General features: G+C 52.3%; 8 protein-coding genes across 8 annotated transcripts; 5 read left to right on the top strand and 3 right to left on the bottom strand.

Annotated features, from left to right (window-relative positions):
• Positions 1 to 975: 975 nt before the first annotated feature.
• On the top strand, positions 976 to 2,264 carry SEPMUDRAFT_150064 (uncharacterized protein). The gene is made up of 2 exons (XM_016905944.1): positions 976 to 1,133; positions 1,208 to 2,264. Exons 1-2 carry the CDS (start codon positions 1,050 to 1,052, stop codon positions 2,021 to 2,023), a joined length of 900 nt encoding a protein of 299 aa, XP_016759154.1. The 5' UTR covers positions 976 to 1,049; the 3' UTR covers positions 2,024 to 2,264.
• A 784-nt stretch (positions 2,265 to 3,048) lies between these two features.
• Positions 3,049 to 6,529, top strand: SEPMUDRAFT_68253 (dimeric dihydrodiol dehydrogenase). The gene is made up of 2 exons (XM_016909815.1): positions 3,049 to 3,612; positions 3,745 to 6,529. The coding sequence occupies exons 1-2, from the start codon at positions 3,202 to 3,204 to the stop codon at positions 4,537 to 4,539; spliced, it is 1,206 nt and encodes a 401-aa protein (XP_016759155.1). The 5' UTR covers positions 3,049 to 3,201; the 3' UTR covers positions 4,540 to 6,529.
• Positions 4,724 to 6,562, bottom strand: SEPMUDRAFT_47984 (uncharacterized protein; the record flags this gene model as incomplete). The annotated part of the gene is made up of 2 exons (XM_016909049.1): positions 4,724 to 5,205; positions 5,290 to 6,562. The coding sequence occupies 2 exons, from the start codon at positions 6,560 to 6,562 to the stop codon at positions 4,724 to 4,726; spliced, it is 1,755 nt and encodes a 584-aa protein (XP_016759156.1).
• Positions 6,563 to 6,859: 297 nt separating this feature from the next.
• On the top strand, positions 6,860 to 10,896 carry SEPMUDRAFT_150065 (SNF2_N-domain-containing protein). Its single transcript, XM_016905945.1, has one exon. The coding sequence runs from the start codon at positions 7,013 to 7,015 to the stop codon at positions 10,823 to 10,825; it is 3,813 nt and encodes a 1,270-aa protein (XP_016759157.1). The 5' UTR covers positions 6,860 to 7,012; the 3' UTR covers positions 10,826 to 10,896.
• Positions 10,897 to 11,228: 332 nt separating this feature from the next.
• On the bottom strand, positions 11,229 to 12,587 carry SEPMUDRAFT_118347 (uncharacterized protein; the record flags this gene model as incomplete). The annotated part of the gene is made up of 2 exons (XM_016901424.1): positions 11,229 to 12,323; positions 12,384 to 12,587. 2 exons carry the CDS (start codon positions 12,585 to 12,587, stop codon positions 11,229 to 11,231), a joined length of 1,299 nt encoding a protein of 432 aa, XP_016759158.1.
• Positions 12,588 to 13,062: 475 nt separating this feature from the next.
• On the bottom strand, positions 13,063 to 15,065 carry SEPMUDRAFT_150066 (uncharacterized protein). Its single transcript, XM_016905946.1, has 5 exons — positions 14,912 to 15,065; positions 14,613 to 14,799; positions 14,520 to 14,538; positions 14,190 to 14,458; positions 13,063 to 13,997 (listed from the first exon to the last, which is right to left on the bottom strand). The coding sequence occupies exons 2-5, from the start codon at positions 14,625 to 14,627 to the stop codon at positions 13,572 to 13,574; spliced, it is 729 nt and encodes a 242-aa protein (XP_016759159.1). The 5' UTR covers positions 14,628 to 14,799; positions 14,912 to 15,065; the 3' UTR covers positions 13,063 to 13,571.
• A 2,945-nt stretch (positions 15,066 to 18,010) lies between these two features.
• On the top strand, positions 18,011 to 18,817 carry SEPMUDRAFT_150067 (uncharacterized protein). The gene is made up of 2 exons (XM_016905947.1): positions 18,011 to 18,146; positions 18,200 to 18,817. The coding sequence occupies exons 1-2, from the start codon at positions 18,069 to 18,071 to the stop codon at positions 18,512 to 18,514; spliced, it is 393 nt and encodes a 130-aa protein (XP_016759160.1). The 5' UTR covers positions 18,011 to 18,068; the 3' UTR covers positions 18,515 to 18,817.
• An 865-nt stretch (positions 18,818 to 19,682) lies between these two features.
• On the top strand, positions 19,683 to 22,000 carry SEPMUDRAFT_88216 (tripeptidyl-peptidase 1 precursor). The gene is made up of 3 exons (XM_016910467.1): positions 19,683 to 20,738; positions 20,805 to 21,272; positions 21,329 to 22,000. The coding sequence occupies exons 1-3, from the start codon at positions 19,887 to 19,889 to the stop codon at positions 21,872 to 21,874; spliced, it is 1,866 nt and encodes a 621-aa protein (XP_016759161.1). The 5' UTR covers positions 19,683 to 19,886; the 3' UTR covers positions 21,875 to 22,000.
• The last annotated feature ends 941 nt before the right edge of the window (positions 22,001 to 22,941 follow it).

The raw sequence follows: 22,941 nt of genomic DNA on the forward strand, positions 1-22,941 counted from the left end.
GTGTAGAGCTGGGGAGCCGGAGCTCATCGACTGAAACGCACAGAACGTCAGCACCAACAGTTCGAAGCTTTACCATAAGACTCGCGGTAGTCTGTGCTAGTACAGCATGGAAGTGCTGTTGGCTCGTAGGCCGCGTGGCAGATACACAATAAGAGATAGAGCAGCATGTCCGTAGTAGTTAGCAGTAGTAAAGTAGGTAGTAGTAAGTAGGTAGGTATGGATAAGGTAGATGTATACTGTCAGTCTGTCACGGGGAGACATGTATCCCTGGTCCAGAAAGACGTTGGCAGTAACGGGTTAAGGTATGCCTGGAAGTTGGAACTAGGACAACTGATTCGAAGACAGTTGATATGGCAACAGCAAAGAGGGCCGTAGCGACATCCGGGCAGTTGACGACATGAATGATCAGGGTTCATCATACTGTGCAGAGTATATACCGTAGTGGGTACAGGGTAGATGGTGGTGGATGGTGGGTGGTGGATAGTGAATATTCATGTCGGTGTGAGTGAAGTCTGTTCTATCCGGTGCAGATCCAAGACATGGAGATGAAGTACAGGTACCTCCGAGAAGGAAAAGAAGAAGAAGAAGAAAAGAAGATAGAGCTTGACAGAAGCATGGACGGTGTCAACTCACGGTGGACGGAGAACGGGACCGCAGGCTCGGGAGCCAGTCCGCCGAAATGCCTGCAAAAGCCAAAGCGCCCCCCACTTGATCAACCACAACCACACAGCCGGACGGGAGGGGAGAGGGAGCAACTGGAAAGTGTTAGTGTTGCCTCCTACGAGGTAGTTTTGGTACCTTAGTGTCCCTGAGATCTTTCTCTCGCTCAACTTTTAACTCTTCTGTTGTTGTTGTCGTCGTCGTGGTGGCAAGTGCCTCGTCCTTCACCCGAGCACTGTTCCTGTGTAGTTACGTCCGTTGCCGGGCCCGGCGCTATTCATTCTCCCATTCTGCTCCATCTTGCGGACATGCCACCTTTCCTCACAACAACAATCATCATGCCCTCCGCAGCTTAGCCTTCTGTCGGCTCGTCACTCCCGTCATTAGCCATGATCGAGCTCTCGAGGAAGAAGCGCTCGCGTGCAGACAGCGAAAGTGACCAGTTCAGAGCGGATGACGTGCCTTTTGGCAAGGTGAGAAAATCTGAGAAATATCGCACCCTCGAGTGGCTCGAGTGACCTTCTTTCTCTCTGACTGTGGACAATAGAGGGCCCGCGCCACCACGGAGGCCTCTGCCGACAGCGGAAAATGGTTCAACGACTCCGTCCTCAGCACGCCCACGAGAGCGAGAGATCCTGCAGGCTATGATAGCGATGCAGACACCTCGTCCGTCAAGTCTGAACCGGGCAGCCCTCCAGATATCTACATGGACGACGACATGGACATGGATATGGACGACGGCACTTTCTCTCAATCGCCAGAAGAGGAGCCCTTGCCCCGAGCTCGTGCTGCAACTTCCGCTGTCTTGGGCCAAAGACTGCAGGTGAATCGCGTACCAACACCGATGGTACCGATGCGGCCAGGCGCGAGCCCAGATCGCGTACGAACTGGATTTAAGCAACACGTCCGGCGACGCCACCAGCAAGAATTCTCGGCCAGCTCGGACCTTCTCGAAGTGCCCTCCCCCATCGACGAAGACGAAGTACCAACTCCACCTTCGGCAGCCGAGGCAGCCGGATCGCAGCTTAGTATGCTCAGTGTTAGCGACGTAGACATGGCTGAGAACGATGCCACCGTGCCTCGCATTTCCATACACCCAGCGAGGCCCAATCTCACCCATACTGGACCTAATGCAGAACTCGACTCTGCCATTGACTCGGAGCCAATGGAGTGGGGTTCTAACCATATTATTGTCAGAAAGCAGCGCCAACGAAGTGGCGCTCTCAGCAGTGGCAACTCCCCTGTAAGGACAACGCCTGCCGCGACCAGCAACAAGAGGGGCGGCTTTAGCATGGGATTTCGAGCGGATTGCGAAAAGTGTCGACTGCGAGTTCCAGGACATATGAATCACTTTATTGCATAGCCTGCATGAGTGTATATTTTGACCACGATCTTTACGAATTATTCATCATAGCGACAGGCGCCAGCGGAGTTCAGTCTACAGGTTCCAGGACATACAACAACACGATACCAGGTTTTTGGGCGTGCGGGTACAGACAGGTTTAGCGGGCTGCATTAGATTTCCTTTTGTTGCCTAGAGAGCGAACTCCTCGTTTGCGTCTAATATCAACCACAATCCCAGCTTCTCCAGGCTGCAATCAAGGCCAATGTTCATAGGTACCTCCTACTCTTTCACTGTATTTGCTTCCACAGCAGTGGATATCGACTTCGTCCTCGAGCTCAGCTCCCTTTTCCTGTGATTGATACATGTACTGCCTTCTATGAGACTACATGTACCTCCTAGCCACTCTCCAGATGTTGTGGGAGACTTTCCAGAAGGCAAGGCAGAATTCCGGCAATTGTCGAAGGGGCCTTTGGCAGCTTGGCAGTTTGGTACGAAAACCCCACGGGCGACTGGCCGCCCCCCACTTCACGGAAGCTCTCCGGGCTTAATAACCCCGCTTGACATCACCTCCCTCCAAGAGTGGCGGTATGTACGTGTACTGTACCTGTATGATTATTCGACCATGATTCCAGACTGGGCAGTTGTTTTCTTCTTCCAGTTGTCTATCCCTTTTGGTGTAGAGTTTTTCGCTGACAGATATCGTGAGTGGTATTGTGTCTTAGCGAATCTGTTGCAAGTTTCAGATTTTCGATACGTCAAATTGTCGTGTCGATTCTTTCCATGTGTGTGTGGGGTACAAGGAAGGAACGCTAGACCCCATCCTTTATGTTAGCGGTCTTGGTAGTCACCTTGTAATACCTCCTACTAGTACATGCTCCGACGACATTTCATCATGTTTTTCGATATTAATAAGCGACGAGATAGGCAAACAGCTCTACCTCCATCGTTGGCCGCCCGCCGTTGTTGGGTCATAATAATTCCATGACTGAAGCTTTTAACGATTCTCTTCTCAACTCGAACTCCTCACCTTTCTCCTCATCTGAAAAAAACCCACCTCGTTTGTGATCTCAGATACATCCATTGATTGATTTGTTGTCCATTGACACCACAACTCAGTAGAACTCACTCTCGCCCAAACCGAACACTACCTTACCTAACCGATTATTCATTCTCCTTCCTACCGCACGCACCCCGCAATGTCGAAAAAATTCCAGCTCAAATGGGGAATCCTCGCAACAGGAGGCATAGCCGAATCCTTTGCACGAGATCTCTGGCCAAACCCCGAAACCAGAGGAGTCAACGACATTGAACATGTCGTCGTCGCCGCCGCCTCCTCGTCCTCTGCCGATCGGGCTCAAGCCTTTTTGAAAGAAGTGCGAGCGCCCGAGTCGGCAAAAGCATATGGATCCTATGAAGAGTTGGTGCAGGATCCGAATGTGGATATTGTGTATGTGGCGACGCCGCATAGTCATCATTATCAGAATTCGAGGCTTGCGTTGGAAGCGGGAAAGAATGTTCTATGTGAAAAGGCTTTTACGACGAATGCGAAGCAGTTGGAGATTTTGATTAAGATTGCTAAGGAGAAGAATCTTTTTCTTATGGAGGCGGTAAGTTCTATCCATACCTACCTGGGTAGCCGTCCCATTTCTTCATCGAAATTCCGATATGATGGATACCTATATAACCTGGTACCTTAAGAAACGAATTTTGACTAATTCATGATCCCACCACCACTGCAGGTTTGGACCCGCTACTTCCCCCTCTCCATCTACGTCCGCGAAACCATCACCTCAGGCAAACTCGGCCCCGTACACCGCGCCTTCGCAGACCTCAGCATCGGCGCCCCACCAGCAACCACCTTCCCCGACAACCACCGCATGGTAAACCTCGCGCTCGCGGGCGGCGCACTCCTCGATTTAGGAATCTACGCTCTCACTTGGGTGTTTCAAACTCTCTACCACACACAACCCGCTCCCCAGCCAGCTCCCAGTGTAGTTTCCACATCACGAAAATACAAAACCGGCGCCGATGAATTGACGTCTATGATTTTGACTTTCCCTCGTGCAGATGGGACTTCTGCGCACGGAATTGCTACGACGGGAATGCCGATTTCTGCGGATCCTGATGGGAAAGGGACGGCGGGACCTGCCATTCGAGTGCAAGGAGAAAAAGGGGAAATTCAAGTCTTTCATCCGGCGTATCGGCCTACGAAGACGAGGTTGTTGCTGAGTGATGGGACGGTGGAGGAGAAGACGTTTGATATGCCGGGTCCGGGAAAAGGTTCGGGGTGGTCGAATGGGTTTGGCGATAGGAGTGGTTGGGAGGCTGAGGGAGTGGGACATGGCATGTTTTATGAGGCGGATGAGTGTGCGTATGCGTTGCGAGATGGGAGAAAGGAAGGTCGGTATGAGGGGCTGGAGGAGAGTTTGGTGATTATGAAGACGATGGATGAGGTGAGGAAGCAGAATGGGCTGGAGTTTCCGGAAAATATTGAGACTACGGATTACCCCGTGGACTTGTCGAGCCGGTCGTGAGGTACTAGCCATATGTATACGCATGCCTGACCATGTAGCATAGTGAGAGAGCTACCTTACCTACTGACGGGCTTTGGTCATCCTCATGGTGACCAGTCTCCCAATGAAAAGCAATGATTGGAACGCCCCCAACACCTCGCTGTTTTCCATCTGTAAAAGTTCGCATAGCTAGCAACGAATCACCTCATCCAGAAGAAGGAGAAGAAGATCGGAGGGGTCCCCTTCCCTTGCTCCTGTCAAAATCAAGCACCCGTCTGCTCTTGTGCATCTGCGCCATTCTCCACTTCACGTAGAGCAACAGCGCGTCCTTGCAGACTACAACGAGACAACCTCCCACCAGACTTCGAGCCCACTTATTTTGCAGAAAGCCCTTAGGTCTTCGATTCCAAAAGAGTAACGAGGGAGGTGGTTCGGCCACCCATGTGTGTGGTAAGACGAGCTTGAGGGCTTCTCCCGCGAGACCGGCGATGGTGGGGAAGAACAAGGCGCCGACCACGCTTTGTAGCGCATGATTGACCGAGAGCGAGAGGCGACGACCATTGCCGTTGTTCGGTTGGTCTGGTGCTGGTGCTGGTGCTGGTGCGTCTTGCTGCTCCTGCTCAGCCCCATTCAGTATTCGGCCATCTCGTATCACGGGTGCGGGTGCGGCGGCGGCGGCCTCGTCTGCTCGTGGAAAGCCTCCCTCTGGTGGTAGGTTTCGTAGTGGTCGCTCTGCCTGTGCATGGCCACCGATTCCTCCCTGGTCTTGACCTCCTGCTATCATATCATGTGGCACGGCAGCAGGCTGTCTGTCGGCCGCTTGCTGGACCAGTCGCTCTTCTTCTTCGTCCCAATCACCCTCGTCCCAAACATTGTGATCTATCCGTATCTCGAAGATGTTTTCCCCTTCAAGAGCTACTTCTGCCGGATTCTGCCCGTTATTAGCGGCAGCATCTTCCTCATTTTGCTGACTCACTCGTGGCTTTATCGCTTCGCGCCACTGTTCTTCCTTTTTTGCCCAGACCGTCTTGTAGCAAGCTTTGTAGAGTGATCGGACATATGGTAGGGACGCAAACGCAAAGCCTGCAGAAGGAGGCCACGTCGCAAAGTCTGGAGAGACGCCAGAAAATTGTGCTTGTGAAGCACAGAAGACCATCGGTAGGACTGGTAGCACGCTATCTGCAAGTGACGTCCGCGACAGAATTAGCACTGGTGCGATCAGTGGAAGGCCGAAGAGGAGTCTCCAATTGCGCGCTCGTTCCAACACAAAGTTGGACATCAGCTCCATCACCTGTCCTGGATCTCTAGCGGACACCTCTAGAGGCACCCTCTCGGTCATGTCGAACAAAGGCTGCAGGATTCTATAGCTGTCTTCAGCGCCGAACACGGCGTATATGGCGTGGGTCCCAAACACCGCACTCAAATGTTGCATAGCACCGGCGAGGGCGAAGACGCTGACGGGTATCACAGCAGTATCGCCTAGTCTTTGCAAGGTGTTGACTGCATCAACAAGGTAGTCTCTTGGCCGGGATAGCCGTATGTCCGCCTTGCACTGAGGGCATTCGATCTTGGGCGGGCCTATGCCTCTACCTGCCCTATTCCTGGGCGCTTCCACGTCTGCTATCCAGTCGAGGAGGCAGTCTTCGTGCGCAACCAAGGCGCATGGACATGGATCTCGCCATGGCGCAGTGTCTGGCGTGTCTTCGGTCTCATCTGAAATGCATATCCAGCATTTTTTGCGATCCTCTTCGTTCCTGGACTGAGGCGAGGCCATGTCCCGCGGTTCCTCGGCCTGGCCTTCCGCGTCGGCCGTGTGCTCTGCGCTGTGTACGAAGATGGTGTCCGAATCCTCCGATCGCGAGCGGGCCGGGGAGCGAGATTCGCGCGACTGTTGTGAGGGCGAGCGATGGGAGGGCGATGGGGAGTTGGAGTGGGGGTGGGAGTGGAGAGGCGACTCGGGTGCTTGGGAGGGTTCTAGTGGCTCTTCCGAGCGCTGCGAAGACGCTCTCCGCGATGAGGGCTGTCGAGCGGGAAGGCTGGCCATGGCTGCTCTCTCTGGGCTGCTGCAAGACAACTGTGCTCTTCAACACGCAGATGGTCGAAGTGGCGAGAATCAGACTGGAGGCGAGTTGTTGAGCACGAGTTGATGCCTACATCTACCAAACACGAGTGCTATACCTGAGTACCTGTACCTGCCCTGTTCTAGGATGTGCGCGCCGCTGACGATGACATCAGTCGCGCATGCCTCGCGTCTCTTTGTTCAGAGAAGCACTTTCACTTCACTCGACATCCTTGCTGCTATCTGCATCACGACCTACCGACCTACATGTACCCTCCCAAACTGCTTTCACTTCAGAAAGACCGGCGGCACATCGCCATTGGATCCTACATACTACGCCTGCCACCATGAGTACCGCTTCTGACAATCTCTTTGCTTTCCTACTCTCCGTCGCATGAACTGCACCACCTGCTTATATCCAATCCCATCAAGACTATGTCTTCTCCCAGTCAACCGCGCACCGTCATCGACCCGCTATCGGATGGCGACACGAGTGAGATGCAAGCGACCGACATCGTCTCCCAGCCCGAGGACATCGATGCCGGTAATGATACGAACAAGGGAGAACCAGACCTCGAGGATGACGAGGCTGCTCGTCTAGCTGCGCTCGGCGCCGGTGTGCGCGATCAAGCAGACCTGGAAAGGGATATTGGCCAACAAGCCGACCAGGCTCTCGCCGAGCAGACATTGGAGAGGGAGCAGAAACGGCTAGACAAGACCCAGAAGGAGAAGACTCGCATGCAAGTAGCGTTAAAATTAGCTGAAAAGAATCTTGCTAAACCAGCAGGTTCTGCTACGAAAAACAAGTATAGAGCAGAGATTGAGCACTATAAAGCACTAATCGCCAACCTGGATAATGACCTTGCACAGATCCAGAATCGTATACGCGAACAGCTGAATGAGGAACAGGATGGGGAGACCTTGCTCGAGGATACCAATAACAAGCGCATGCCCGGTGAGAGTCAACGCGAATTCCTCATCCGAACTGGAAAGATCACGCCCTTCTCTAAGCTGGGCCAAAGACTGCTGCGAACCTCGTCCAGCCTGGGTGAAGTTCTGCTGAATGCCGAAGAGGAGGGTCAGATTGAGGAAGAAGAGGAGGAGGCGGAAGCCGAGATTCTGGAACAATCACAGTCTGGGCCCAAGTCTCATCGAAATCTGCTAGCTCCTGGATTCGAGCAGGATGACAATAGTGCAGCGGCGAGCACAGCCGAGGACACTGAAGACGATGCTGCATTGGCTCGTAGACTACAGGATGAGGAAGATGCAAGGGAGCGGCCTGCGAAGAGGAGACGGTTACAATCAAGGAGGCAGATGCGAGGCCCATCTCCAGATGTGGCGTCGACAGCAGATGACTCTGACGCGTTCGTGCCAGACGTGAACGAGGACGGACTGGCAGCAGTAGGCCAATCGGCAGATGAAGAAGAGCCGCAGGATGAGGCAGCCGAGGGCGACTTTCCTCTTGACACTCCCGGAGTCAAGCGGAAAGGAAAGGGCAAGCGGAAGGCGGTCCGCGTCGTGGATGGGCAAGAAGACTTTGCAGGAGTGGACGACGGTAATGAGGAAGTGTATCAAGCACGGTTGCAGAGCTGGACTCAGCGAAGGAGTGCTGCGAGACGACGGCACAAGAAACCGACTGGCGATGGCTCGGAAGAGAATGATACCACCGTCGATGCCGATGTTGTGAAGGCGGAGGGCGAGGTGACATCGCCACTGGACGAGATCGAAGAGACCCGACCTGAGTGGGAGATGCCTCATCCGACTCGGCCTGATGCTGAGTTTGACGGCGGCTTTCGCGTGCCCGGCGACGTGTACCCCTCGCTCTTCGACTACCAAAAAACCGGAGTACAATGGTTGTGGGAGCTGTACTCGCAACAGGTTGGTGGCATTGTGGGAGATGAAATGGGACTAGGGAAGACTTGCCAAGTTATCTCCTTCCTAGCCGGGCTGCATTACTCGGGCAAGATCACGAAACCCATCATCGTGCTCTGCCCGGCGACCTTGCTCAAGCAATGGGTGGATGAGTTTCACCGTTGGTGGCCCCCGCTCCGTGTCACCATCCTGCATTCTTCGGGGAGCGGCATGCTTGATGTCAAGCGAGAAGCACGCTTCGAGGACGACCTGGACGACGATCGGCGCAAGAAGTCGAGAGGCCGGCCGAACCCATCGGTCAGGAATGTAATTGATCGAGTGGTCCAAGATGGGCATGTGCTTGTGACAACATATGCCGGACTCGTGAACTACGCGGATCAGTTACTGCCGGTGAATTGGGAGTACTGTGTCCTTGACGAAGGTCACAAGATCCGCAACCCGAACGCAGAAATCACCATCTTCTGCAAAGAGATTATGACACATAATCGAGTCATTCTTTCGGGCACGCCGATGCAGAATAACCTTGAAGAGCTCTGGACGCTATTCGACTTCGTATTTCCCATGCGTCTGGGAACACTGGTCAACTTCAAGAACCAGTTTGCTATACCAATCAAGCAAGGAGGATATGCCAATGCTTCAAATTTACAGGTGGAGACAGCCATGAAATGTGCGGAGACGTTGAAAGACGCAATATCGCCGTATCTTCTGCAGAGATTCAAAGCGGATGTTGCCACCGATCTGCCGAAGAAGATTGAGCGCGTTCTGTTCTGCAAATTGACAAAGTTACAGCGCGATGCATACCAGTGGTTCTTGGACTCAGAAGACATGAAGTCGATCATGAATGGGAAGCGCCAGGCGCTGTATGGCATCGACATCTTGCGCAAGATCTGCAACCACCCCGATCTTGTCGAGCACAAGACTTTATCGAAAAAAGCAGGGTACGAATATGGGATCGGGACCAAGTCGGGCAAGATGCAAGTGGTGAAAGAACTGCTGAAGATATGGAAGGACAAGGGGCACAAAACACTGCTCTTCGCGCAACACCGCATCATGCTGGACATCCTCGAACGCTTCATTGGAAGCATGTCTGGCATAAACTATCGACGCATGGATGGCACTACTGATATTAAGCATCGGCAGGACTTGGTGAATGAGTTCAATCACGATCCTGATCTGCACGTCTTTCTCCTCACGACCAAGGTCGGCGGGCTCGGTGTGAATCTGACGGGTGCGAATCGCATCATCATCTATGATCCCGACTGGAATCCATCTACAGACGTACAAGCTCGTGAAAGGGCCTGGAGACTTGGCCAAAAGCGAGAAGTCGAAATTTATCGTCTCATGACTGCAGGCACGATTGAGGAGAAGATCTACCATCGCCAGCTTTTTAAACTCTTCCTTACCAACAAGATTTTGCGTGATCCCAAGCAGCGTCAAAACTTCCAGCTCAAGGATTTGCACGATCTCTTCACCCTTGGCGAATCCGTAGATGGCCAAACAGAGACCGGCACCATCTTCAAAGGCACAGAAGTCAAGCTGAAGCGCGGTAACAGCCTGCCCACTCCGCCAGATGAAGACGAGAAGCAGAAGGAGACGGAGCGCGTCGCCATCAACGATTTTGCAGGTGTCTCTCGACAGGAGGATTTCCGAGGCGACAAGGACGAACACAACAAGAACAACAAGTCCGAAGGAGCGGACCAATCTTCCTCTGATCGTGTTCTCTCCGGCATCTTCGCCCGCGCCGGAGTTCAAGGCGCGCAAGACCACGAAGCTATTGTCAGCGGCCGCAGAGCTCCCCGTGCTGATCCTGAAATGATCAGAAAAGAAGCCAAGAAGATCGCAGACGAAGCCGCACGAGAACTCAAACGCGCTGCTGAAATTGCGAGAAGTCTTCCTGCCGGCATACCAACGTGGACTGGACAAGTAGGCACTGCTGGTCGACCTGACTCACCTCCTCCCAGACGCGGCGGCGGTAGCATGCGAGGTGGCATGTCATCTCGAGGTCGCGGCGGACCTTCTTCGTCCTCCGTCCTCGCCAATCTCCAACATCGACAGGCCAACGCTTCCAACACCACTATGGCGACGACATCCTCACGCGATGGTAATATAGGTACTGCTACGCGAGGTGGGCGGCGTGCTGCGAATGACGATCGGAATCTACCTCAAGGTCTCGATTTCATGACACTCATTCGGGACTACATTTCATCGCATGGTGGAGCAGTCTACTCGCAAATGTTGGTGGACCATTTCAATCGGTATTGTAATAACAGTCCGAAAAGGACGGCCGAGTTTTCCGAAATGTTGAAGAAGATTGCTGTCATGGAGAAGGGTGGAAGGATGAGAGCGAAATGGGTTCTCAGAGAGGAGTATAAGTAGATTATGAGGGGAAAGGGAGTCAACATTGCAAGGCAACAGTCGTAGTTGTGATGATAACTAGACGATTCGACTGCCACTTTTTCTTTTCGAATCCCGTATCCTTTCTCATTATTGTAAGCGCATGCTCGCAGCCTGTCTCTGTCTGTCTGTCTGTCTCTGTCTGTCCATCTATCTGTCCGTTCATCTCTCTCAGAGGTAAGGCAAATAAGCAAGCAAGCGCTCTTCCCATCTCAACTCCGCTCCCCCGGGTCAATTTGTCGATTTTTATGATTTTCCCTCCCCCTTTACCCCCCTTCAATCTCGCCCTGGCCACAACGTCCTCCCTTGAAGAGTGTGCAGCATTTGTCGCTTGAATTTTCTGAAACTTCTCAGAGGAAAAGAATTTCGTACTTCTGATCGTGGATCATGGATTATGATGATGATGATGATGATGGTACTCGTATGGAGTCTGAGACTGGGAATGGAAGGAATCGTCTTCTTCTTCTTCTTCTTCTTCTTCTTCTTCTTCATCATCATGGTCTTGGCGATAGGGCGAGAGGAAGTTGAAGGTGGCAGGGAGATGAGTACTGTTCGGGTTGCTGTTGGTGCGGCTTGGATGGAATGGAGAGGAGGGAGTTGAGAGGTTATGATGATGATGGGGTGGTGCTTTTTGAGGGAATGTCATCTCGTCAGTTACAACATTGGCGTCGTCGTCGTCGTCGTCGTCGTCGATTTTGAATTTTTCTGTGACTTGATGGGATCTGGGATTGATGTAGCCGTGGCGATGTTGTGATGCCCCCTCTGGCAGGAATGGACCATTGTCATCATCGTCGGAAAATGCCATCAATTGCTGGTTTTCAGAGTCAACGAGTCCCTTCGTCTGCTTCGGTGCCTGATGCTGTATCTTGAACGCCGTAGCATCACCCCTGGGAATCACACGCTCGAAAACCAACTCAACCTCCGCACCAGTCTCGGGATCGTAGAGTGGCTGCGCAGTCATGGCAGAAACAATGGAGCCATCATCCCACTGACCTGCCACTCTCCCATCATTCGAAAGTCTGAGTCCAGCTTCCGAGTGAAACGCTCTCATTGCCGATAACCTCTCCTCTGGCGACCACTGCTGCGAAGAGGAAGAAGAATTGTTTGCGCCGAGATGATATGCTCGTTGGATATCTTCGAGAACGGGAAAGCGTGCTTTGACAGCATTCACCGCGTCTGTAGCGGTTTGGCAATTCGCTAGGAAGCCAATGTCGTGTGCGGCTTCGAGCGCGGCGAATTTTAGAGCCCATTTCACGTAGATGAGTGAGACATCTGCGGCTTCGCTCGCGGTGCGGACGGCGGTGCGTGTGGCTTTTAAACGAAGCTGCTCGAAGTTACGCGTGTTTTGGATCATGTATGGCTCGAATTTCAAGGTGGTATCCTCCTCCTCCTCCTCCTCCTCCTCCTCTTCGTCATCGTTAGCGTCAGCGTCGTCTTCTGCTTCTCCACCGCCTTCTGCTAGTGATAATCGCAATGAGGACTGTAAGAGAAGATATCAGTGAGTGTGAAGTAGTGAGGAGAGTAGTAAGCTGAGTCTGACCTTAATTCGACCTTTCTTCTTCGGCTTTTCGATAGCAGTCCAATCTTCCTCGAAGCAATCTGGTTCAAGGTAGCAAGGGTCTTTACGCGCCTCATTGTACGACTCGAGGTTGAACTCTGGTCCGTTCTTAGCGTTTAAGTAAGCCGCTTTCACGCCAGAGTATGCGCTTTGGGCGCCCGCCCACAGGCTCAATCCCAAGGCCATGGGGCGCCGTGATGATCTGGGGAAAGTACGTTAGCAAACGATTCTGAATGGTTCGTGTTGGCAAAGGTGATATTGGCAAAAGCAGAGGGGACTCCTGGACACTGGCGATGTTGTGGTGTTGATGATTCGGAAGTAAAGCTGTGGTACGCTCACAACTTAATTCACCTATCTCTCGAATCAGGCTTCCCGTTACGGCACAGGCCCCCAGGCATACAACAGTTTTATAAGCCTTATTCACATGTTTTCTCGCCTATCTAATTTTGGTCTATAGTATATAGCTGTTGAATGTGATCGTGCCCGAGCAAACAATGCGGGCCGAGTTCCGGTCCAAAGGGTCAATTTCACTTACAGCTTCGGAATCACGCTAGAGCTTAGCGCAATGACGTCGGCTTTTGTGAGAGTCCCAGAATGCGTTGAACGGACAAACGTAAATTCTACGCTTCCACATGTTACCATGCTCTGCGGCGGGTAGTTTGGAGATTGCTGTATGGGTAGATACAGGTACCCGCGGCCACATCGAGATCGGCAGCTTCCAGAAACGCGCACATGTCACACCTATTGGGCTGGAGGAATTTACGCTTCGATGCCCAGAATACCAAGCGAGGTGCCGGTATCACTGTAGCGCTCCAGACTTGGGATATCATAATCGACGCACTGGACAGCTCGGTTTCAGGCGGCAAAGTGAGGGCACAGCTGCGATCGGCTTGCTATATAACACTATTAGCAACACCTCATCACAAGTAGACATTTTCCGCTGTCAAGTCTAGAAGGAGACCAAGGTTCAGCTGTGAAGTATGTCGTTGTCCTTCGCAAGGTCTTCGTGACCTCTTTTAACATGAATTGAGAACTAACAAGCTTCGGTAGGTTGATGTTGAGCGCATGGCAATAGCTGTGCTGTCTCTAGCAGTCTTCTTCCTATAATGCGCCCAAACCCCGCCACCTGGCATCCGAATTCAACAGCATTATCGCGCGCGCAACATCTCATCAATTCTTAGCATCCGGCTGTCTACTGGGATACTCGCTTGCCAGTCCATACGGAGAAGCTCGCGCTTCCTGTGCAATGGCCGCCTGGTGCAGCTGACTGATCCCATCGTGTCGCTGATAGTCCTGGTCCTCGTGCGCGACTACAGGTGCAGGGGGCGGAGCTTGCTGTTCCTCTCGTGGCTGCTGTTCGTACGATGATTCTCCTCGATATTGCTGTGAAGGCGCGCTCGATACGTTTGCATGTGTTGGCGCAGGAGGAAATTCAGCTTGATTCTCAAGGAGCTTGGACTGCAGACTGAGGATGTATTCGCGCAAGGAGTAGTTCTCGTTCTGCAGGGCCTTGTAGTTGTGCTCCATGGCCTGGAAATCCTTGACTTGCTCTTCGAGTTTTTTAATATAACCCTCCTTACGTTGTCGGAAGGCCCGCTAGGAGATCCATTAGCATATGTTGAATGTGACAAGCATGTTCGACAGGCGTGCGTCTCAGGTCAAGATTGTGACCATAGAGGACCAATTGGCCTTGCAAACCGCAGCTCGCCATCTGCATCTGCACCTTGATCACGGGCACGCCTGCCGGATGGTGTGCGCGACACGAGTGCGCCAAATGATAATTCGTACCTGTGCTGCTCTGTTCTGCGCCGCTCTCTTGCTTGTTGACAACTCGCGCTTGCGTTTCCCGTCCGCGCTTTCCATCTGCGCATCTCCGCTCATAGAGTACTGTAGCTGCCCACTGGAGACGTTGGGGTCGATCTGATGCTCGTGAGGACTGGGACTGTGGTCGGACTGCGGATATGGATTGCTCGGGCCCTGCGCGGGCGCAGGAGCTGCTGGATATGGTGAAGGAGCACTGCTATTGCCAGCCTCGGCGAGAAGCTGCTCTCGCAGGCCTAAGCAGTAGTCAGCATGGTGTATGTGTGAGGGGACGAGGCTAGGATCAAGACGACGTACTCATGTCCGTATTCATCTCCTGTCAGAGAGCCCTCAGTCAGCATTCCGAGCACTTTACGCAGAGCTATGCTAGGCCCAAAACAACACGCTTACCTGAGACCGCTGCATAATGGCTTGCTTCCTTGCGCTGCTTGCGCGGTATACTGAGGGACGCTCTTTCGTCCGCGCCCTGCTCTAAGCTCTTATGACAGACGGCGTGCGTGCCTGGTTTCCTCACAGCCCTTCTCTTTCCACGAGTGTATGGTATCGTCGCTGGCGGCCGCGATAGTCGTGCCTGAGTCTATTCGCGGTCAGCAATCCATCGCGCCATGCGTCCTCCAGTCCGGCGATGCGCGTCATGGCGGCGTCTGCAGAAGCGCTGTAACTGCTCACAGGTGTAGCACGGCACTCACCTTCGAGAGTCGTTGGACTTGGAGTTCGCACTTTAGTCAGCTATTCTGACTAACATGGGCGCGCGGCGAAGGCGGGTGATATGTATGCGGACGGCACGTGAGTAGGTAAACAAGACCATCCAGAATACCTTATAGGTGTAGTTCTATTAGCGCCGGAGCGGCGGCTCCATTCGATCCTTCCCTTGCCACCCGACTTTCAGGCTCGTCCCTCGAAAGCGGTGCTTCAAGGTCGCTGTTGGCTCCTGATCAATGCCAATGAATGGCTTACTGCAGAGAAGAATCGCCCGTTGCAGGAGATGAGTAATAAATGCGAAATGCCTGCTTTCTGTCTGTCAGGGCACAGCCGGATCATCCGATCGACACGCCAGGAGATGCTTGACGAGATGACAAATCTGACAAAATGACAAGGCGACTCCTTTTGTCTGTAGGTACTTTACACTCATCAGACGGCATCGCGAGCCCTTGCGGTCCTTCCAACATACGCCTAGCAGAAGGAGAAGAGATCGTGAAAGGTTGTCTTTCCTGCTGAGGTTAAAGATCCTCTTCGTCGAACCATGCGCTATGGATCCAGCTGTCGCTGACTGCAACTTGAACGGATCTCCACAAGGACCAAGCACTGCTTGATGAGGATCGTTGTAATGTTCTGCAGAGAGAAGACCGGTCTTGTATAAGAAGATGCAGAACATAGAAAGTCTGCTACTCCTAGTCCTAGGGAACTACGTTTCCCAATGATCCGGTAATACTACCGCTAGGAGGACAGATTTTACCAATCCGCCTGGATATCACGCCGTCGACGGAGCCACCTTGTTCATATAGGAGAATAATGACTTTCACGTCTCTAACATCAAGTTGGTTTGGCGCAGAATGGACTACGCCTCGCCTGGAATGGTGCTGAAGGTTGAAGAGCACGTAGACGCGCAGGAGTGAGAACGGAACATTGCCAGGTTGAAGGCGGTAACTTAACGTAAGAGGCAGCGGGCGCAGGAATTTTAAAGTTACACGTATCGGAGGGCTCCCAAGGGGCGCACGTATCTTACCTCCATCTTCTGATAGTTACTACATAGTACCTTATTATCTATGTCGCTCGCAATGTATTTTTAACGGCCGTGCTAAGTATAACCGGTGTATAAGGTTTTCTACTAGTAATTCTTCGCGCACGGCGTCAACCTCCATCTTAATTTGACGACTCCTCAGACTCTACAGAGTACGAAGATAGCTCCTCGCCAATCAAAGCCACGAACAGCGTCTTGGGCGAAATATTTTTGGCATCAAGTCTCGAGGTCTGCTCGGTCGAACCCACCGGTTTCTCGGGCCTTCCGGTCCTGTTCGCCCGTTCGACGGCGCGCAGCGGAACGCACGCGAACTCCATCTCTCACACTGATCACTCCATGCGGAGCCCCGGAGGCGTCGATGCTTCTCTGGCCCCCGCGTTGTGTACATGTACTGTTAAAGCTGGCGTTCTACTGGCAAGTCGACTGCCATCAATTTGGGCCAGCGCGTCGGACACAGCACTATGGCTCGCAGTCCTGGTCGATCTGCAGGCCTCATACTCGTGACTGCGATTCTGAACAAGCGAGAGGAAGACTACCTTATGTTTTCACTGGGACAAGAAACCCGCAGACAGACTGGAACACGCTTTTCCCTACCACGTGGCATGCAAGATCTGCATATAGGCAGTAGGCACAGCCAAGGCATATCAGACTAACGTCTCAGGGGCTGTTCAATAGCCTCCAACCGCAGTTGCTTTCGCAGTGATTCTGGTCTATTGAACGTACTAACGCCGGAATGCGGCAGTTAATGAAGCTATTGAACACCAACCGCAGTTGCTACAGTCTATAGAGTTGTCTAAAGTCCAGTCGAACTGTACTCAACTCAATCGCAGTCGTCGCATTGCGTCTTGGCGTCTCGGTTTACCTAATAAGGTAATCCGTCGAACATTTCGCACTGCGACTATTAATACGGCTACAGAGGTACATTGCCGGTCGCGTTTCGAAAATCGCATTGACTGTCGCATTGACTGCCGCATTTCTACTATCGAAAACCACATTGAAAAGCATGTCGCAGTAACTGCGGCACCTGCGGTTAGAGGCTATTGAACAGCCCCTGAGTCAGGCCCTAGGAAGAAGTCCTGACCCTACAATACATCGTCGAAACCGTCGTCCGCGTAGAGTTACCCGGCCAGAGTATCGACACCTCTACCTGGCGGCTGGCACTCATGTCTCCTTTCTCCGCCGGGGTGAGGGGCCTGCGATTCGCGAATGCTGATGTTCTAGGCGCTTCTGTGAAACGCAAACTTGAGGTCCGTGATCTGGCAAGTACTTGTAGTCTTGTAGTCTTGTAGACGCGTTGGCCCTGCGCCCGAGAGTTCCAATATAGGTAGCCTATGTCTAGCAGGTCGGACGGACGGATGTTCTCTCTTACCTCATCCAGGGCCCTTGGGAAAGTGCGGTTGGTTTTCATGTCAGCCTAGGCTTGGGCACCTCCTAGCTGGTCATAAATTATACATTACCTATGCTTATTTATAGAGCACGCATGGCATGATTTACAGGGCTGGATGCCAGAAATTTGGCCGTGGGTACATGTGCTGGTAGGCTGTGCCGCTGTGGTAGCCTTATGTTTCCACGATACTTCACCAAGGTTCCAGGTTGGTGTCGGACAAATAACTCTCGTCGGTGACCCGGTGCGATACATTCAATACCTTATAGGCTTTATACACTTGCATCCTGTTGGTACATGTGGTTCCAGCATGCTCCGTAGATTTTCATGTCTTGGGTCCTTGAGTCCTTGGGAAAGCAAATACATGTAATCATGCTCTGCAATTTGCATTGTCTGCAATTGATCATAATCACCTGATCCTGAGGGGTGGCGGACCCGGGAAGATGGCATACAGGGGAATGAGGGGATCAACATGGGGAATTGTCCTACGGATTTGGCTGGGGAACTGCTCGGCGAAAGCCAAAAGAAATTGATGAACAACACCAACGTCTGTTCCTTGTCTGACCTCTTACCCAGAAAATTGGCGTTGGTAGATTTAGACACAATCAAGCAATCTTCATAAGAGACGTGCGGATTCCCCTTCTTCGAGAATCTCCCCCAAAATCATACCAGAAGGTTAGCTTTACTCCATCGACATCCCCCAAGACTGTATCCAGACATCATGCTTCTCTCGCAGTACGTCTTGCTAGCCGCGGCCTTCGGCTCTAGACTTGTAACTTCGGAGTTCATCAATGCAGAAGTAAGTGCCCAAGTCAATAAGATACGAGCGACCCGACTAACAAAACCTGACAGTGCAAGACCGACGACGACTGCCAAAAACCTTGCGCGGACGCTACGAACCCTTTTACAGGCGTTTTCGATCCTCACTGCCTAGCAAACAATATTACAGCATCGCCTCCCAAATTGTGCGACTGCTCTGTAACCTCGGACGATGGATGTCTGACGTTCTGTGTCGACATGTGGGCAAAAGATTACCCCGGATCAAAAATCACTGCAGCAAGACAGTATGGGCCCGATAAACAAGAATGCTGCTGTGCCGGAGTGTGTGCTGGACCCAACAAGGCGGATTGTGAGGCCTTTGTTGGCGGCGACCCATGTCAAGTTTAGATGCGCCGCGTCACGACTCTTGCCGCGGTGGTTCTAGAACTAAGGTACCAGTGTGGCTTGTTGGCATTGGCGGGCAGCGGTCTGGTACTACGCACTTCACGTTAGGAGGTAGATTCAGTCTCGTTGGGGGAGGAATAGATGAATTATGTTTCATCTGCAAAGAGGTGGGAAAGGGGAGAACATGCCTACGGAGCGGCTCATTCGTGGTAGTCGGGACCGGCAGATGGTGGGCATGTGATGATATAGCTTACCTTCCTACTTTGTACAAGATGTATGCTGAAATGGACTCCAACCTGAACCTACATGTACCTCCGTACCTAGCGAGGTGGAATTGCGGGAGGCGATGGTAAATGGCGTCATGGTGAGTTTGCCAAGCCGCCATCTGTAAAATAGGCTTTGACCTAAAGCTCAATAAGGAAAGAGGTCCACACAGAAGTTATCAACTTCTCATCACCTCAGGTATTCTTCCATTGACCATTTGACTAAATCCATTGCATTGACTACTGCCACATGGTTATCAGGCTTCGACCAGATATGGATAGACAACGGGATGCAGAAACACTCTCGCCCTCTGCTCTCACTGCCCTCAAAAGGCGCCCAAGAATCGACTTGGAGGTGGATGCAGTGAAGGTACAGATATGTACCTACCTAGGTAGGTACCGGTAGTACAGTACCTTGTGGAGGTACTGCAGTTCACGATTACCTTAGTAAGCACACCGTCTTGCTAAGCATCCCGTCAAGCCACTAGTATCCAAACTAGAACACACTGCAGGAAGATAAGCTCGCACAAGCCTAGCCAGGCACAGTATCAAGCTCCGACCTGCTGCGCTCCACTTCACCCCATCAACCAGTTGTTGTGCAAACAGTCCGCCGACGTGCCTATCACCTGCCGCATCTGGATTTCGAGTGGCAGGCTGATGGAGGATGGAGGAGGACGATGATGGTGATCATGTGCTGCCCCGCCGGCAACAGCGACAAGCGAAGTCACAGACATCACAGAAATCCATGGACGGCGAGAAGGGAGGCGCACTACCTCCTATGGACCAGTCGCCGTTCTCCGCGAGCGATCTGATACGGTCGGCAGCAGCGCACCCTCCTCCTGCTTCATTGAGATTCGCACTCCAGTGCCTTACTTGGACCCGCTACGAATCGTTACCAACGGCGGAACAAGAAGTCACGTAGCTGAGAGCTGCAAGGCACTACCCATATCCACCGTCCTGCGCTAGCGTGCGCATTTGCAATGCAACGAAGCAGGTACCATGGATACAAAATGTGGCAGCCGCTCTCCTTTTGGAGTGTGCACCCAGAGCCATTCATCATTTTCAGGTTCGAGCAGCAGTAGTAGGGCACTCCCTAGTTCCTGCCCCCCAACATGCTCTTCACCAGCATTGTGTGTGCCTTTGGCACCATCTCCGCTGCATATGCTCTGCCAAAGAGCCCGCGCTCGTCGTACGCTGTCAAGGAATACCATCCCGTGCCAAGAGGCTGGACCAGAGTGGGCGAGGCAGGCAAGTCTGACCGAGTGCACCTCACCATCGGCTTGAAGCAGCAGAATCAGGGTGCTATCGAGGAGCATCTGCTCCAAGTGTCGGACCCATCGCACGCTCGTTACGGACAACATCTCACGGCAGCCGAGATTGCGGACATTGTCCGTCCCTCACAGGAGACCCAGGATTTGGTCAAGAGCTGGTTGGAGGAGCATGGCATTCAAGGCGTGCACAACGCTGCAAAGGACACCATCCACGTCCTGGTTCCCATCGAGAAGGCAGAAGAGCTCCTGCAGACTTCGTACTCGGTCTTTGAGCACGAGGATGGGTCGACGTTAGCGAGAGCCCCGGAGTGGTCCCTTCCTCGACACCTACACGAGCACATCGACGTGGTGCAGCCAACCAACTCGTTCTTCCGCACAAAGGCAACCTCCCACGGAGCTACGTCCCTGCAACGGGACACCATCCAGTATTCCGACTCTTGGTGGCAGAATGAAGGAAAGAAGGCTTTCGCTCCGCCGCCAGCCTATAGAGGCTCCGGAGCAGGCCCTATCAGCGAAATCTGTAACATTTCTTTCACTACTCCGGACTGCAAGCGGACGCTCTACGGAACCTACGACTACAAGCCTCAGGTGCCGGGCAAGAACAAAATGGGCCACACCAATTACCTCAACGAGACGAGCTACCGCCAAGACATTAAGAAGGCCCTCCAGAACTTCAGACCCGAAGCTGTTTCGGTATGCTCTTTTTTTCTTTTCAGTTTCTGCGCTGGGACCACGAGTTCATGATTAACACGTAAACAGGCAGCGGACTCGTTCAACATCACCACTGTTGCTGACGGTAACAACGACCAAGGTCCATATACTGATGCTCAAGTGAGAGCAGGCAAGAACGAGGAGGCTGTTCTCGACTCAGAGAACATGATCTCAATAGCATATCCAACACCTCTCGAAGTGTGGCAGACTGGCGGCAGCCCTCCATTCATTCCAGATATCAACACTCCTACCGACACGAATGAGCCGTACCTCGTCTGGCTCGACTCTATTCTGGATCGCGACGATTTGCCACAGGTCATCAGCACCAGTTACGGCGATGATGAGCAGACTGTGCCGCAATCGTATGCAGAGAGAGCTTGTTCTAGCTTTGCCCAGCTTGGAGCGAGAGGTATCTCGCTCTTCTTCTCTTCTGGCGACTCTGGTGTGGGCAGCGACGGCACATGCTTCAGTAATGATGGAAAGAAAACTGAGATGTTCTTGCCGTCTTTCCCAGCTGTAAGTCAAAATCAAATCTCGTCATCACAGGAACCAGAAGCTGACATTCTTGATAGTCTTGCCCTTGGGTGACAACCGTGGGCGGAACTCAAGGTTTCGAGCCCGAAGTTGCCGTTCAACGTTTCGCTTCCGGCGGAGGCTTCAGCAACTACTTTCCGGCACCAGAGTATCAGAACGCGACCGTCCAGGCCTACATTGACAGCTTGAAGGGACTTCACGATGGACTTTACAACAAGACCGGCCGAGGTTACCCAGATATTTCCGCCCAGTCAAACCGTGACGCCATTGTGTGGAACGGAGACATTATCACTATCGGGGGTACCTCTGCATCTTCGCCTACAGTCGCTGCGATCATCTCGCTGGTCAACGATGCCCTGTTGGCTGAAGGGAAGCCTACTCTTGGTTTCCTGAACCCGTGGTTGTACTCTGGTGCTTATAAGGCCTTGACCGACGTCCTTTCTGGTTCTAGCTTCGGTTGTGACACGGACGGATTCCCTGCGCAAGCTGGATGGGATGCTGTGACTGGGTTTGGCACGCCAAACTTCCCCAAATTGGTCGATGCGGCACTTGCAAAGTCTGAAGAAAAGCCGACAGGCTACTAAACGCGACACTTGGTCTATGTGATGATGCATTAACGACGCCGCTATTTTCCACCCTATTGTAGGTATGCATGTAGTTTGAGACATGTAGCTTGTATAGCAAATCGACAGTCCTAGTGTACAGGAACCAAGGAGACTTTTTCTTGAATTCCGTGTCGAGTCCAGCCGATTCTTGCTGTGACCGTTTATTGCTGCCTACCTTACACCACTCCCTCATCCCAATATTGCCAAAATGTCTCGTCTGATGATGATGATGATGATGATGATGTAGTTATTTCCCTTGGAACATGATTAAGGTATATTTCCAGTTTCCTTTTGTTTTTTTCCCCAGCTTGGGTTGAATCATTTTGTGGGTTATCATCATCATCATCATCATCATTTGGTACCTATCATGATGCATCAGGTGGCTTCTGCGCACGCAGCATAAGGTAAGGTAACCTCCTAGCATTAATTTGATAGATATGCAGTGGGAGAAAAGGTGGAGACATGTGAGACTTTTACCTTACCTAATGGAAAACACGGGTGTTTGCGAGGAGGAGGGAGAGGAGGGAGTTGGAGGGGGAGGAGGAGGAGAAGGAGGAGTGCTATTGGGGGGAGACTCGAGGCAAAGCCGATGATTCAGGGTGCGTTCGATGGGGAGGAGAGAGGTTCCTTTTTATTTTATTTTTTTATTTCGTTTTGCGTTGCTACGCTGTCTAGTCGTGTAAGAGGAGGGATATGATGGCGACTACATGTATGTTCCACCATCTACATGACCCAAATTTGACGTCCAATTCTCTCATGTATGTACATATCTGGATCTCGTCTTGTTTGACTTTGTCCTCTGTAAATATGTCATCATTCCGTGCTCTACGGATCTGATCGTACCGCGTGATAAATCGCATCGCAAAGGCAAACGACACGCTAAGCCAGCTTCTTGTGGGTGTGGAAACAGTTCGGACCTTGTATACAGCAACAAACAACGTCTGGCTAAGCGGTGCTTGTTGTCTTGGGCAAGGGTCGTTATCGTCCTTGTGGAAAGGATAAGGATGTCATCTGATATCAACCTATCCAGGAGAAGTACGAACAGT

Source organism: Sphaerulina musiva (assembly GCF_000320565.1).
Source record: "Sphaerulina musiva SO2202 unplaced genomic scaffold SEPMUscaffold_7, whole genome shotgun sequence".
In the NCBI taxonomy this organism is placed as follows: domain Eukaryota; kingdom Fungi; phylum Ascomycota; class Dothideomycetes; order Mycosphaerellales; family Mycosphaerellaceae; genus Sphaerulina; species Sphaerulina musiva.